At 45.6% G+C, this 16,678-nt stretch overlaps 1 protein-coding gene across 2 annotated transcripts in view; it reads left to right on the top strand.

Moving 5' to 3' along the window:
• Positions 1-16,678, top strand: part of LOC139375052 (A kinase (PRKA) anchor protein 6) — a 181,932-nt gene that overhangs the window by 157,701 nt on the left and 7,553 nt on the right. For both annotated transcript variants that reach the window (XM_071116434.1, XM_071116435.1), the window contains 2 exons: positions 6,341-6,556; positions 10,030-13,455. In XM_071116434.1, the coding sequence (XP_070972535.1) occupies positions 6,341-6,556; positions 10,030-13,455 (3,642 nt within the window). The remainder of the gene's footprint in view (positions 1-6,340; positions 6,557-10,029; positions 13,456-16,678) is intronic.

Here is a 16,678-nt window from a genome sequence, read left to right as displayed (position 1 = left end):
GGGAATGCCCAACTACACCTTGGTTATGTTGGAGAGGCTTCCATTAAAGAACACCCTCTGTGTTCTGTTAGACAGGTAACTTTTGATACATGATATAGCAGAGGATGTAAAGCCATAACACATCTGTTTTTTTTTCAGTAGCAGTCATTTGCCGTACGTGTAGAGTACCCGTCCCCGCACCTACCCTATAAGCGTGCTGAAAGTCTGTTGTAATTTGTCTACTGTGAAATAGCATTGTATCTGGTCCAACACCATTTTTTTCAAAAGTTTACTAAGGGCTGGTAGCAGGCTGATTGGTGGGCTGTTTGAGCCAGTAAAGGGTGATTTGCTATTCTTGGGCAGCGGAATGACTTTAGCTTCCCTCCAGGCCTGAGGGTACACAGGTTCCTGTTGGCTTAGATGTATCTCGTTATACAACCCCCTAACTATTTGTCAATCAGTCTATTACCCAAGCTAATTCCCTGTCAGACACTCAGGTGTCTTCCTAGTGTTGTATATGAGAGAGAGAGAGAGAGAGAGAGAGAGAGAGAGAGAGAGAGAGAGAGAGAGAGAGAGAGAGAGAGAGAGAGAGAGAGAGAGAGAGAGAGAGAGAGAGAGAGAGAGAGAGAGAGAGAGAGAGAGAGAGAGAGAGAGAGAGAGAGAGAGAGAGAGAGAGAGAGAGAGAGAGAGAGAGAGAGAGAGAGAGAGAGAGAGAGAGACTGGCAGTAAGTGACAGAAAGGATTGAGCTGGAGGCAGTGAGTCTAAACTATGGGAATATGTGTGTGGGAACAAGAATTCATTACACTCATTTGAGATAACAAGTGCTTGTGGTTTTAATTGACTTAATCAACAAATAGAATTAATCAGAGATTTCTAATTAATGGTAATTGATTGAATATCCACTGGGTCACTGTCAGAGTTAAATCCCTGTTTCTGTTCCTTTCAACTGGAGGGCGTCTCGTTTGTCCTTGTCATCGCCATCTTGTCCACATGTATTGAAAATGGACAGACTGAGGATATAAAGGATAGAAGGAGAGCTGTCGATATGTTCTTTTAGAGAACAGCAAACAACATTTTGCGACATACACTCTGACCACAATTTCTTCCTGAGTCTTATTGAACCACTGGCTGTAGAATGGTGTTATTTTGAGGTCTCTTTTTATTTTTTTATAATGTCATATCATGGAGTAGTACTTTCTCTGAAAATTATTGTGGATTTTATTAGGGGAAATGTAACCAAAATCTTGCTCTTGAAGGTACAGTTGTAGGATCTTAATTCGCAGCAAGATAATCCTGCAGCAACAGGATTTGAACGTTTAGTCCATAATGTTGCTTGATCTGTGGTTAGGCTACTAGCTGGCCAAAATGATCCTACATGAAATATGCAATACTGTTAATACAACTGTGTATTAGTGTGGGTTTTCAGTGAATTTATGTTCATCATGAAGCTCATCTGCATTTCCTGCCATGCAGGAAAATTCTCCGCAACAAAAGTGATCAAATTAAGATCATACACCTGTAGTTGTCACTCCCTGATCTGTTGCACCTGTCCTTGTGCTTGTCTCCACCCCCTCCAGGTGTCGCCCATCTTCCCCACTTATCCCCTGGGTATTTATACCTGTGTTTTCTGTCTGTCTGTGCCAGTTTGTCTTGTTTGTTCAAGTCAACCAGCGTTTTGTCTCTGCTCTTGGTCCCCACCCCTGTACCCGCCCGCCTGACCACTTTGCCTGTCCCTGTCCCTGTCCCTGAGCCTGTCCCTGAGCCTGTCTGCTGTCCTGTACCTTGGCCTCTACTCTGGATTATGGACCCCTGCCTGTCTTGACCTGTCGTTTGCCTGCCCCAGTGGTTACAATAACATTGTTAACTTCACACAGTCTGCACTTGGGTCTTACCTTGATTCCTGTTAGTTGTTGCATAGACACTATTAGAGGTCGACCGATTATGATTTTTTTTCAACGCCGATACCGATACCGATTATTGGAAGACCAAAAAAAACGATACCGATTAATCAGACAATTATTTTTTTTTATTTGTAATAATGACAATTACAACAATACTGAATGAACACTTATTTTAACTTGATATAATACATCAATAAAATCAATTTATCCTCAAATAAATAATGCAAAAACAAAGTGTTGGAGAAGAAAGTAAAAGTGCAATATGTGCTATGTAAGAAAGCTAATGTTTAAGTTCCTTGCTCAGAACATGAGAACATATGAAAGCTGGTGGTTCCTTTTAGCATGAATCTTCAATATTATCAGGTAAGAAGTTTTAGGTTGAGGTTATTTAAGGAATTATAGGACTATTTCTCTCTCTACCATTTGTATTTCATATACCTTTGACTATTGGATGTTCTTATGGGCACTTTAGTATTGCCAGTGTATAGCTTCCGTCCCTCTCCTCCCTCTCCTCGCTCCTCCCTGAGCTCGAACCAGGAACACAACGACAACAGCCACCCTCGAAGCAGCGTTACCCATGCAGAGTAAGGGGAACAACCACTCCAAGTCTCAGAGTGAGTGACGTTTGAAACGCTATTAGCGCGCACCCCGCTAACAAGCTAGCCATTTCACATCGGTTACACCAGCCTAATCTCGGGAGTTGATAGGTTTGAAGTCATAAACAGCGCAATGCTTGACGCACAACAAAGAGCTGCTGGCAAAATGCACTAAAGTGCTGTTTGAATGAATGCTTACGAGCCTGCTGCTGCCTACCACCGCTCAGTCAGACTGCTCTATCAAATCATAGACTTAGTTATAACATAATAACACACAGAAATACGAGCCTTAGGTCATTAATTGGGTTGAATCCGGAAACTATCATCTTGAAAACAAGACGCTTATTCTTTCAGTGAAATACAGAACCGTTTCGTATTTTATCTAATGGGTTGGCATGCATTAGTCTAAATATTCTTGTTACATTGCACAACCTTCAATGTTATGTCATAATTACGTTAAATTCTGGCAAATCAGGCGGCCCAAACTGTTGCATATACACTGACTCTGCGTGCAATGAATGCAAGAGAAGTGACACAATTTCACCTGGTTAATATTGTCTGCTAACCTGGATTTCTTTTAGCTAAATATGCAGGTTTAAAAATATATACTTCTGTGTATTGATTTTAAGAAAGGCATTGATGTTTATGGTTAGGTACACATTGGAGCAACGATACGCACCGCATCGATTATATGCAACGCAGGACACGCTAGATAAACTAGTAATATCATCAACCATGTGTAGTTAACTAGTGATTATGATTGATTGATTGATTGTTTTTTATAAGATAAGTTTAATGCTAGCTAGCAACTTACCTTGGCTTACTGCATTCGCGTAACAGGCAGTCTCCTCGTGGAGTGCAATAAGAGACAGGTGGTTAGAGCGTTGGACTAGTTAACTGAAAGGTTGCAAGATTGAATCCCCCGAGCTGACAAGGTGAAAATATGTTATTCTGCCTCTGAACGAGGCAGTTAACCCACCGTTCCTAGGCCATCATTGAAAATAAGAATGTGTTCTTAACTGACTTGCCTAGTTAAATAAAGATTAAATAAAGGTGTAAAAAAAAATATATATAAATCGTCCAAATCGGTGTCCAAAAATACCGGCCATTCCGATTAATCGGTCGACCTCTAGACAGTATGGTTTTAATATCACAGATAGTCAAGTTCTCACAAGTTTTCAGAATGGACTATACCACCGTTTTTAAAACTCATTTAGGGCAGGTTTCCCAGTTCCAGATTAAACCTAGTCCAGGACTAAACAGCATTCTCAATGGAGATTCTCAACTGAAAGAGCTTTTTAGTCCAGGACTAGGCTTAATCTCTGTTTAAGCAACCATCCCATGTTGAATGATCAAATTAAGATCCTACACCTCTACTGTAGACCTGCTTTTATGTAAAGAGGATGCATTGAGAGACAGATATGCGTACTTGGGAGGTCTCCATTTGCCTGTGCTGTGATTACTGTACCTGCTCTAATAGGACTGGGTCTGCAACCTACTACAGATTAATACAGTACACAAGATGGATCATGCCCTGTGATAGAGTCCTGACTCCTGAGGAGCATGTGATGAGCTCTGAATAGCCATCTCTAATAGTCATCTCTAACAGCCTCTAGATTGTGTTTCCAGCTCGACCGGGGCCGCATATTACCAGACAGCTGATCTTAAGATTCCTTTATTAAAAAACATCTGATAGGTGGTCTTGACAGACCAGTTCATTTGAGAGATGGCCGTTTTGTTTTTTGTTGTGTTTTTTTGGTTGGGCTTTGTGATATCTGGATAAGGACAATAGAGCGTCTTGGAGAGAGGCCAGTTTTTTAGCAGCACTGACTGGTAGCCCTTCCCAAATCTCGGCTTGAAACTGACTCATTGTATGGTTCTCTCTCTGCATACAGGGGGAATGCTCCATGCATTTGGAAAAGCTTTTTAGCAAATATTGGCAGATACCCCTAGCCTCTATGTCAATAAGGACTCAATCAGGAGGGGAAATCAGTTTATGAAATGCAGCAATGCAGAAAGAATGAGGCCGAAGGAGTTGTGAGGAGGGTGTTTGGAAATGTAAAAAGCTTGATCTTCCAGTGCCCATTTAGCACGATGCTATGGGCCATAGTTGTAGCTTTCTAATCTAATCGTGTGGAGTCGTACTGTAGCGGATATGAATATGAGATGTATTATTCGCTTGCCTTGACTTACCTGTAGGTACATAAGAACCAGTCTGAGAGAGAAACAAGCAACTTCAGGATCTACTGGTTCCCATTGCAATGAGGCTGTAGTGTGTCTGAGTGTGTCTCTCAAATGGCAACATGCGCCCTGGTCAAGAGTAGAGCACTGTATAGGGAATAGGGTGGCATCTGGGATGGAGTTCATGTGTGTGTTTTTTAGTAATCTGTCAGTTGTCGAGGGGCTACTGACTCTCTAAACCCATGGCTATTGTACAGGGTAACTTTATCACTGACAACAACCTTCCCCCTTCCTCTCAGAACACAGCCATTGCATTTTGCAATCACATTACCTGTTTAAAAAGACCAGGGAGGGCTGTAAATATATGCTAAAACGGGGTGGAAACTGCTGAGAAAAATCCAATTTAAATGTAATAGTGTTTAATATTTATTGGAAAATGTAAAGAAAATGTAAGGGAATGCTTTTCAGAGCAAGCAGGATTTACATAAATTGTTCTTCCAATGTTTTTGTCCTTTTGCACACAGACAGGAAGGAGCATTGGTTCTCTAGTCACTATGCCATCGCTGCATATTTAAAAAGGGGGTCTTGGCCACACACACATTGGTGTTTCACTGTTTAAGAAGGTGTTAGTATGTGTTGTGGTTGTTGCGGTTCCATTACATGGGACATCATACCACCACACACTGCAGCAGCTAGCGTATTGAAGTTAAAGCAGCCTACAGTGGGGGCTTTGCCCTTTTAATGTTGAATCTTTCTCCTCTTTATGGCAGACATAAAAGGGGGTAGGAGCCTGATTTACATGCAATCCTGACAGGGCATATTGTTGTGGAGACCTCATCAGTGGCGTAGGGGGGTAGTCCGGGGCGTAGTGAGGGTAGTCCCAGGTCGCCCCTGAAGTGTGGCTGTGGAGGGAAAAGGAGAGGCTGGGACTGTGTCTCAAATGGTGCCCTATTCCCTAAACAGTGCACTACTTTTGACCAGGGGTTCTGGTCAAAAGCAGTGCACTATATAGGGAATAGGGTACCATTTGAGACACTGCGGGGTCTGGGTTGCATTAAGCCACATTTAAGCAAAACAGCAGCAGTAGTAGGAGCAGTAGGGAAAAGAAGCACGGCTTTAAAGAGAATAATAAAATGCTAATTTTAAAATCACACATTTGTAGGCTTTACAGAGAGAGGAAAAATATACCATAGCCATATTCAATTAAGTTCATTAGCAGGTTTTTGGCTGTTAATGGTTTGACAGCTTCGTCTAACTCTTTGAACTATAAAGACTCGTACACACATGCTGGTATTCATGACTTCTTCTCCTGAGTCCCCCACTCCCCACCATGGTGCCAATTAATATGGTTACAAAGGCTACTGTAACTAGGCCTCTTAAAACCTACTGTACACTATGAAATGTGCTCTAAAGGAGTATTCCAAACTTTTTACAGTTTTATGTTGACTCTCTTTTTCTCTCTCGCTCCCTCTCTCCCTCTCCGCCTCGCTCTCTCACTCTCCTCCTCATCCCTCTCCTCCTCTCTCTCCCACTCCTCCTCTCTCTCCTCCTCTCTCTCTCCCTCTCCTCCTCTCTCTCCCTCTCCTCCTCTCTCTCTCCCTCTCCCTCTCCCTCACCCCTCCATCTCCCCCTCCCTCTCCCTCTCCTCCACGCCCCTCTCTCTGCCCCCCCCCCCTCTCTAGTCTCTGTGTCTGGAGGTACGTGGAAGGCGTAAGGGCGTGTCCTCTGTACTGAGGTTGTGCCAGCGGCTGCAGGAGCAGCAGAGTGTTTCAGACTCAGACCAACAGGCCCTGCAGCTTCAGCTGCTCACCGTCAACCTGGAGCGTCGCTGGGAGGCCATCGTCATGCAGGTGCTGCAGTGGCAGACACGCCTCCGGAGGTCCCTGGGGACAGATCAGGTGAGACCTCAGACATGCCTTGCATGGCACCACTTGGTTCAAATACTGTTAAGATACTGACCTGACACAGTAGGGGAACTCAATATCGGTATAAGCAGTATACAGTTTATACGATATATAAGGTACCTCTCAGAGCAGATGAGACCTCAGCCCAGCCTGGGTGGCACAACTCGGTTCATGCAAGTCTGACTGTAAAGATACCCAGTACAGGGATGGGTGAATCCAGTCCTCAAGGGACCTTGGGTGTCTGCTGCTTTTCTCACTTAATTGCAGAATTGACCACTTAGATACAGCTGGTCACGTGGATATACTTTGTACACAGGGCGGCAGGTAACCTAGCTGTTAAGAGCGTTGGGCCAGTAACCGAATGTTCGCTGGTTCGAATCCCCGAGCTGACTAGGTGAAAAATCTGTCGATGTGCCCTTGAGCAAAGCACTTAACTCAAATTGCTCCTGTAAGTTGCTCTGGATAAGAGTGTTTGCTAAATTACTAAAATGTACATTTATATACTAGCCGCTAGCTATACATTCCGTTTCAGTCATAAAAGTTCCGTTTATACCCTCTAAAGAAGCCCCAACTCTAGAATGATCTATTAATGAGTTGTATTATTCCTCTCAAAGTGAACTGTCCAGGAGTAAGTTATTTAGGCCAGAGAAAAAGAAGATAATGCAGTGCCTGGTAATAATGTAGTGCACTGTAACTATAATGGAGTAATACTAGTGATGTATACGGCAGGGAAAGTGGCTGTGGTACATTTGGATATACGGGATACGTACCAAATGGCACCCTTTTCCTATAGTGAGCTACTTTTGACCAGGGCCCAAAGGAATAGGGTGCCATTTCAAGTCAAATCAAACTTTATTCGTCACACGCGCCGAATACAACAAGTGTAGAACTTACCGTGAATTGCTTACTTTTGGTACGCAGCCTTGGATATATGAAAGGAGGGGGAAGGGTGGCTGGTTGGAGATGGTCCCTTCCCATCTGACTGAACCCAGCATTGAACCCACTCCATCAGCAGGTGGTGTTGCCAAAGAATCATTGACTGACGTTAATGTGTTAAGTGCACCATTCTTCCACGAGATATTCCATCATTTGGTATTTTGTTGATGGTGATGGAAAATGCCATCTCAGGCACTGCTCCAGAATCTTCCATAAGTGTTCAATTGAGTTGAGATCTGGTGACTGAGAAACACACACACACACACACACACACCCTTTTAAAACCCGCTATGCTCCTATGAGACCCCTTTTTCAAAGACACTGAGATCTCTTCTTCTAGTCATGGTAGCCAAAAGAATGGGCAACTGGGCATTTTTATACATGACGCTAAGCATGATGGGATGTTCATTTCTTAATTAACTCACAGCTGTGGTTCACACCTGCGTGGAAGCACCTCCTTTCTATATACTTCCCTCATTTACTTGTGTTTCCTTTATTTTGGTAGTTACCTGTATGATCTCAAGGCATGCCTTCACAATGCGACTCTATAGCCATTGATGACATTCTATACAGTACATAGGCTCAACCCCAGCCGTTCTACATTTCTACAGTGTGATATCTGGCAGTGTGAGACTATTCTATACACAATCCCCATTTTGCTCATGAATGCGTAATGGCACAAGGCTCAGCTCCAAATGTTGCAAATAGAGGCTTGTTAAAAAGTGGTTAGAGTAGTACATGAGTAGTTGCTCTGTAAGGTACCGGTGTTTCCATCAGTCTGTTTATGTAATGTGGAGAACAGATGGAATCGCCGTTAAATCTGTAACTCAGTAGAATGGCCGCCACAACCAACACCTCTTCTATTCTCATGTAGATTAGATGGACATCTTCACACATAGTCCATAGTCTCTCTCTCTGTCCTCTCGTCCGCATTCCTGGAGGACAGCAACGTGCTACTGTGGACCGGGGTAGGGGTTAATCCAGTCAATTCGGGAGGTGAATTGAAGTACATGAATTAAAGTGTGAAAAATGCCCTTCGAAAACTATCCCCAAAGAAAATCCCCATAGAAACCGAAATGTAACGTTATGACTCACTACCTGACCCCATCCCTGCTGTGATGGCAGCTTCATCCTCAGCTCCTGTACAAAATCCCAATGCAGGCAGGGTTTTTGGGTTGGTTGGTTGTCCACTCTGTTATAACCACTCCAGTGCAACAGGAAGAGAAGACAAATAGCAAAAGCAACTAGAAATCTGACCTTGCAGGCTGAAGTGCAATTTCACCGGGAGGATGTGTTCAGAATAGGGGAGAAACATAACACATATTCGCTGGGTTTTGTTTCTAAATGAAATACTGTGCTCAATGATAAAACGGCTGTGGCCCCGACTGTCCCTTCTGTAGACACCGGCCCCACACTCTGAGACATTGCAGGGCTAGCAGGGCCCGCCTTTTCTAGCGTTTGTGAAAATGAGAATGTTTTTTAACTTGGGTATTTTGAGAGCCCTCCTCTGTTACCATTCCATGTGGCGCGGAGGTGTGTGAAAAATATCATGTTTAAAGGCAATTATTCTCCTGTCAGTAAGGGGATTCTTGTCTTATTAGTTGCTCATAAAGTGCCCAATGAGACTGCCTAGCCTGTGTTCCTTGTGTGTTCCTTGTGTGCTCCTGGTGACCATTTAGTTCAATACTATATGTGTGTTATTAATGCTACCGGTGACGGCTTTAGTTCAGATATCTTCTGAGCACTAAGATCATCTTAAAGGGGTAATCGACAGTACAGACAACAACAAAGCGGACCCTGTACCACTGTTTTGGTAAACAGTGGCGGAGGGTGGACGAACAATGGTCGTGGTGGAAACTCACCCCTGATTAGTTAGTTAGTTAGTTAGTTAGATAGCTGCTTGGTGCAACGTTTAGTCCTGTTGTCTAGGTTAGCTGAGGCAGCTAGCGCAGAGATAATAATTATTTTGATTTGATTAGACTGATTGATTGTTCTCACAACGGAAGGTTTTATCCTGCATTAGCAATCCCAGCTTAGAGTCATTAGGATTTCCCTTATCAGCAAGTAGAGAATAAACAGAAATCTAATAAAAATTCATTGCACCGGGTGTGCCACATAGCAAGCGTTAGATTTACCACTTTATTAGATTAATGAGATAAAAATGGCTAATATAAATAGGCCCTCTCTCTTATATTAACGAGAAGCCAAGCAATTTGTATAATTGTGTCCTCCTTAGTAAAATGTCTGTGTCTAAGCACATTTCAAGACAATGGCACTTTGTTTGAGAGTTGTGCTATGGAATGCATTTCTTTTTAAATACTCTGATTATGTGATTTAGAATCCTGCCTAAAATGTAAAGTACTGTATGGATCATTTTCTTCAGAAGATATCATTTGATTTCAGTTATTAATCCAGTATAAAAAAAAACAAGATACATTTTTGGATTGATTTCAGAAGAGAACCTTGTAATTTCAATCATTTTAAATAATTTAATTTGAGCTTCTCCCTTTTATCTCTCTGTCTCTTGGAAGGTCCCGGGGAACCTTGTAGAGGCTGGTCTCATGGACCTCCACAGCCCAGCAGAGGACTCCTGGGAGTGGGATGAAATGGACATGACTATCGTGGAGCACATGGAGCCACAGGAATTTGATGACAAACAAAACGCTGAATGTGATTCAGATCCAGGATCCCCCGGGGCCAGTTTAGACTATGACAAGTCCGAGGCGAGCCTGCATGTTACTCAGCGAGGAATATTCTTGAGCGAATCATCCAGAGTGATGCCTCTGTCTTCTCAGCGTCCCAGTGTCTATCAGGTGTACAACCTGCATAATGTAGAGCTCTACAGACAGCCTCAATTCCCCTCCGTACACAAGACCTCTTCTCCAGCCAAAGCTGGGAGAAAGCAGCCTCTTCTGAAGAGCCTGAGCAAAGACTCCTCCTTCTCATCTGTGGAGTCCTTGCCAGACCTCCTAGGGGGACTGCTCGGCGGGGGGATGCATGGGGGCCGCGGCGAGTCCGCCCGCAGATCAGAGAGCGAGAGCGGGATAGTCAGCGAGGGCGACACAGAGACCACGGCCAACTCCGAGATCTGTCTGGAAGACCCCAGGAGAAGGGGCAGCACCTCCCTCACACCGCCCACAGGAGACGACTCGCCTGGGGGAAAGGACGAAGAGAGGGACAGGGTGTGTGATGAGGACATTGACAGGATCCTGGAGCGGGCCAACAATGTTGCTCTGTATGGGGACTGTGTGGCTGTCACGGCACTGAGAGACATAGACAGAGACCAAAGTAGATCCAAAGCAGGGAAGACGAGGAGAGGAGGAGAGGAGGGATGTGGAGGAGGGGAGAACTGGAGGAGACACAGGAGAGAGCCTAATGTTGAGATCCTGATCAACGGACGTGGCTTCTTCCCTGACACCGAGGAAGATGAGACTCACGATGAGAGGAGAGTGACAGGAGGGAAGGGTCGTAGAGACGGAGAGATTTCCCATCTGTCCCAGGGGTCGTCCCTGGAGTCCCTATATGCAGCGGGGGAGCTATTTCCATCCGGCAAAGACACTCTGCAGCGCTCCATGTCTCTAGAGAGCTGGCTGGCCCCATGTAAGAGCTGGGAGAAGGCCGAGGGAGAGGGAGATGGAGGCAGCCAGGGAAGCCTGAGGGAGCTGGGCCTGGGCATCGGAGCCATGGAGCCCACAGGGGAACTGAGCCGTAGGACTCTAGAGCTCCTCAAACGCCTGGAGAACATCCAGACCCCGCTACACGACCTGAAAATGACACGCAGCATCTCTGACATCACCCTGCTGAGCAGCAACTCCTTGCGCCTCCCGGGGGCCGGATATGGATCTGGGGGGCCCGGGCATGCTGGGCGCCTCTCCGGGGGCCGGGGTGGTCCCCCCTCCTCAGTCAACGAGAGCTCGGCGGCGTCTCTGACGGAGCTGAGCAGCACGGAGGACTCGTCAGTGGGCTCTGAGGACCTGGCTGTGCTTAGGAACCGCTGCTCTCTGCTGGACTCCAATGCCTCCTTCAGGAAGCACAACCACCGGGCCCAGCCGGGAGGTCATCATGGAGGTCACAGGGGTCACGACGAGGCGGACGCCAGCATCAGCATGGTGGTCAACGTGTCGTGCACCTCGGCCTGTACGGACGACGAGGACGACAGTGACCTTCTGTCCAGTTCCACGCTGACCCTGACTGAGGAGGAGCTGGGTATCAAGGAGGATGAGGAGGAGGACTCTTCAGTTACCTCTGAGGAGGAGTACACGGAGGGCTCCTTCGCCCTGGGCCTGGAGTACATGAAGAACGAGTTCCACAACTGGATCCAGAAGCCCTCCCGCTCCCAGCAGCAGTCCCAGTCCGGCTCCGGCAGAGACAAGAACCAAGGGGATGACCCTCTAGGGGACGAGCTGCAGTGTGGCACCCTTTCCAGAGATAACACTAGCAGGCCGTCTGTAGGCAACGAGCGCCGCTCCTTTCTGAGCCCCACGGCGCTGAGGCTGCTTGAGTCCCACACCAACAGCATCGTGAAAAAGGAGTGTCTCCAAGGGCGGGACGTGGGGGACACCAACAGGAAGAACGCCACAAGGAGCTACATTAGCCAGTTTGTAGATGACATGGAGAACGGGAACGTGGACAACTCTCATATCAAAGGGAAGGATGAGGACGATGAGCTGTTGAGAGAGGAGGGGAGCCTCTTCACCATGAAAGGGGAGTCCTTCAAAGAATTCTATGTGAACGAGTCATCGATGAATGAAGGGGGGGACCAAAGAGGGGGTATGATCACGTCCACCACGCCGTCTTCATGTGAGACGCTGTCCCAGCTCCAGGCCAAAGAGTCATCTCTAGAGGGCCAGCTCCGAGGGGAGATCCCCTGCCACAGCTCCAGCCACTCTTCCCCCTCTCTCTCTCCCCTGGAGGACTGCCGGGGGTCCCACCAACACCACATCCTGCAGAGAACACCACACTCTGGGAACAACAGCCAGGAGAACCTCTTCTCCTCCTTCCTCAGTGATGTCCACACCCAGCAGAGCAGACGAGAGGCCGGCTCCAACCCGGGCCCAGACCCCAAATCAGACCGCCCCTGCTGCAGCCACCCCCACCCCCAGCCTCCCCCACGCAAGGACCAGAAGAGCCAGGAGAACGTGCACAACTTTGTGATGGAGATCATTGACATGGCTTCTGTGGTTCTGAAGAACAAAGAGAGCCAGGCGGAAGACCAAGAGAGACCTGGACAGACTGGAGCCCAGATCAGGGACAAGGTCCTGGAGCACTCCCACCGGCCCATTCACCTCCGCAAGGGAGACTTTTACTCCTATCTGTCCCTCTCCTCCCACGACTCAGACTGTGGAGAGGTCAGCGTCTGCTTAGACAGCAAAAGCACCACCCCCTTACTGTCGACTACCCCAGACATCCGGGACGAGGAGATGCTGTTCGAGGCCTGCACTGAGGAAGTGTACCTGGGACCTCCTCTCTGCTACAGCATGGCCATCACCAAGAGGCCCAGGAGGCACAGTCCCAAACTAATGGACTACTATTCCTCCTCTCCCTCTGCCCACAGTCAGAGCCAAGCACCTCTGCCTGCATGCAATGAATACCAAAAAGCACATGGTATTTCTCCTGGAAGTATAGCTGAGAGCCAGCTACAGTGCCATAATGAGGCTTCTTATCTTAATCCGTTACCATGTGAAACTCTGATAGACACTGTTGAATGTTTAGCAGATACTGAAATGCTTGAATCCAATATTTCCCCTGTAATGACTAAGATAAGAGTCTCTTGCTCCAGTACAAATCCTTTAAAAGAGGAAGGCAGCCTCTGTATTAATCCTAAAATTAACTGTCCCCCGATAAGAAAGTGTGATAGAGATGAAAAAGGGCCTTCTTCACAGTGGATGAAACAGAAGAGTGCCAGGAAAGGCCACAGCTCTCTTCAGGAAGTCAAGTCAACTCATAAACAGCAACAGGTGAGTTTAGACATTATACCCACCCTTCTATCTCGCGGTAATGGGACTGGTGTGCATTTCAGTCTGTATGTATTCATATCTGGGACTAAATATTGAAGGGGTATTTTTATTCACACCTTCGTTCATCCCCTCCCCTCCCTCCTCCGCCTCTTCTTCCCCTGAAGTGTCGATGGAAGAGGGATTTGCCTAGAATCCTCCGGTTAAGAATGTTAAGGTCTACGGAACAGAATAATCATAATCAGTCAGATTATATTATGATTCATAAGCAAGAATTCCTGGCGAAGAATCATTACTTAATTTCATGACTGAATTAGCATGTGTTTGTGTTCTTTTAAGCGGTTTCTCTATTTCATATGCTAAGTTGCCAGGGCTCTGGCTGCTCTCTTCAGAAACCTGATGCCTGACCTTCTACCACACTATTCTTTGTCTGTGTCAATTGTTGAATAATTAAGTGATTACCTTGTAAACTGCCGTAATTATAAAAACATCCAACAAAGGAAGCTAAAAGGTGGGGTAGTTTGGGCTGGTGTAGACATAATGATTCTTCTACAGGCAGGAAATGTAATTGATACACAGATCTTTACAAACAGATTCTTCAAATCATTTTTTTTTTGTCACATGCGCCGAATACAACAGATGGTAGACCTTACCATGAAATGCCTTCTTACAAGCCCTTACAACCAACAATTAATGTAAAGAAATAGAGGCTAAAAATAAGGAGGCTATGTGCAGGGGATACCGGTACGGGGATACAGGTTAGTTGAGGTCATTTGTACATGTCGGTAGGGTTAAAGTGACTATGCATAGATAATAAACAGCAAGTAGCAGCAGTGTAACAACAAAGTGGGGAGGGCAGGGGGCAATGTAAATAGTCTGGGTGGCCATTTGATTAATTGTTCAGCAGTCTAGAAGCTGTTTAAGGAGCCTTTTGGACCCACAGTGGCAAGAAAAAGTATATGAACCCTTTGGAAATACCTGGATTTCTGCATAAAATTGTAATAAAATTTGATCTGATCTTCATCTAGGTCACAACAATAGATAAACACTGCTTAAACTGATAACACACAAACAATTATATGTTTTCATGTCTTTATTGAACACATTGTGTAAACATTCAGAGTGCAGGGTGGGAAACGTATGTGAACCCTTGGATTGAATAACTGGTTGACCCTCCTTTGGCAGCAATAACGTCAACCAAATGTTTTCTGCAGTTGCGGATCAGACCTACACAACGGTCAAGAGGAATTTTGGACCATTCCTCTTTACAAAACTGTTTCAGTTCAGCAATATTCATGGGATGTCTGGTGTGAACTGCTCTCTTGAGGTCATGCCACAGCATCTCAATCTGGTTGAGGTAAGGATTCTGACTGGGCCACTCCAGAAGGTGTATTTTCTTCTGTTGTTGTTGAGTTTTGGATCGTTGTCCTGCTGCATCACACAACTTCTGTTGAGCCTCAATGGCGGACAGATAGCCTAACATTCTCCTGCAAAATGTCTTGATAAACTTGGGAATTGATTTTTCAGTTAATGATAGCAAGCTGTCCTGGCCCTGATGCTCCCTCCACCATACTTTACAGTAGGGATGAGGTTTTGATGTTGGTGTGCTGTGCCTCTTTTTCTCCACACATAGTGTTGTGTGGTCCTTCCAAGTTTCTTCTGTCCACAGAATATTTTGCCAGTAGCGCTGTGGAACATCCAGGTGCACTTTTGCAAACTTCAAAAGTGCAGCAATGTTTTTTTTGACAGCAGGGCTTCTTCCATGGTGTCCTCCCATGAACACCATTCTTGTTTAGTGTTTTACGTATTGTAGACTCGTCAACAGAGATGTTAGCATGTTCCAGAGATTTCTGTAAGTCTTTAGCTGACACTCTAGGATTCTTCTTAACCTCATGAAGCATTCTGCGCTGTGCTCTTGCAGTCATCTTTGCAGGACGGCCACTCCTAGGGAGAGTAGCAACAGTGCTGAACTTTCTCCATTTAAAGACAATTTGTCTTACCGTGGACTGATGAACATCAAGGCTTTTAGAGATACTTTTGTATCCCTTTCCAGCTTTATGCAAGTCAACAATTCTGAGATCTCTTTTGTTCGAGGCATGATTCTCATCAGGCAATGCTTCTTGTGAATAGCAAACTCAAATTTTGTGAGTGTGTTTTATTCAGATCAAATTTGATGACCAATTTATGCAGAAACCTAGGTCATTCCAAACGGTTCATATACTTTTTCTTGCCACTGTAGACTTGGTGCTCCGGTACCACTTGCCGTGCGGTTGCAGAGAGTCTATGACTTCGGTGACTGTAGTCTTTGACAATTTTTTGTGTCTTCCTCTGACTCCGCCTAGTATATACTGTAGGTACTGGATGGGAGGAAGCTTGGCCACTACAGCACGTCGATGTTAATGGGGGCCGGTTCGACCCTCCTTTTCCTGTAGTCCACGATCAGCTCTGTTGTCTTGCTCACATTGAGGGAGAGGTTGTTGTCCTGGCACCACACTGCCAGGTCTCTGACCTCCTCCCTATAGGCTGTCTCATTTTCACAAAGTCCCGAAACCTGGAGGATCTGGAGAAGATCTGTATGGAGGAGTGGGCCAAAATCCCTGCTGCAGTGTGTGCAAACCTGGTCAAGAACTACAGGAAATGTATGATCTCTGTAATTGAAAACAAAGGTTTCTGTACCAAATATTAAGTTCTGCTTTTCTGATGTATCAAATACTTATGTCTTGCAATAAAATGCAAATTTTTGTTTTAGATTCCGTCTCTCACAGTTGAAGTGTACCTATGATAAAAATTACAGACCTCTACATGCTTTGTAAGTAGGAAAACCTGCAAACCGGCAGTGTATCAAATACTTGTTCTCGCCACTGTACATACAGAGAAAATAGTTGGCCCGAGAATTGAACCCTGTGGCGCCCCCATAGAGACTGGCAGAGGTCCGGACAACAGGCCCTCCGATTTGACACACTGAACTCTACCTGAGAAGTAGTTGGTGAACCAGTTGAGGCAGTCATTTGAGAAACCAAGGCTGTTGAGTCTGCCTATTAAGAATACGGAGATTGACAGAGTCAAAAGCCTTGGCCAGGTCGATGAAGACGGCTACACAGTACTGTTTTTTATCGATGGTGGTTATGATATAATTTAGGACCTTGAGCGTGGCTGAGGTGCACCCGTGATAAGCTCGGAAACCGGATTGCATTGCGGAGAAAGTACGGTGGGATTAAAGACAGTC

Source organism: Oncorhynchus clarkii, chromosome 19, assembly GCF_045791955.1.
Source record: "Oncorhynchus clarkii lewisi isolate Uvic-CL-2024 chromosome 19, UVic_Ocla_1.0, whole genome shotgun sequence".
NCBI lineage: Eukaryota > Metazoa > Chordata > Actinopteri > Salmoniformes > Salmonidae > Oncorhynchus > Oncorhynchus clarkii.
The sequence above is the reverse complement of the archived record's forward strand: the minus strand, read 5'-3'. Positions and strand labels throughout refer to the sequence as shown.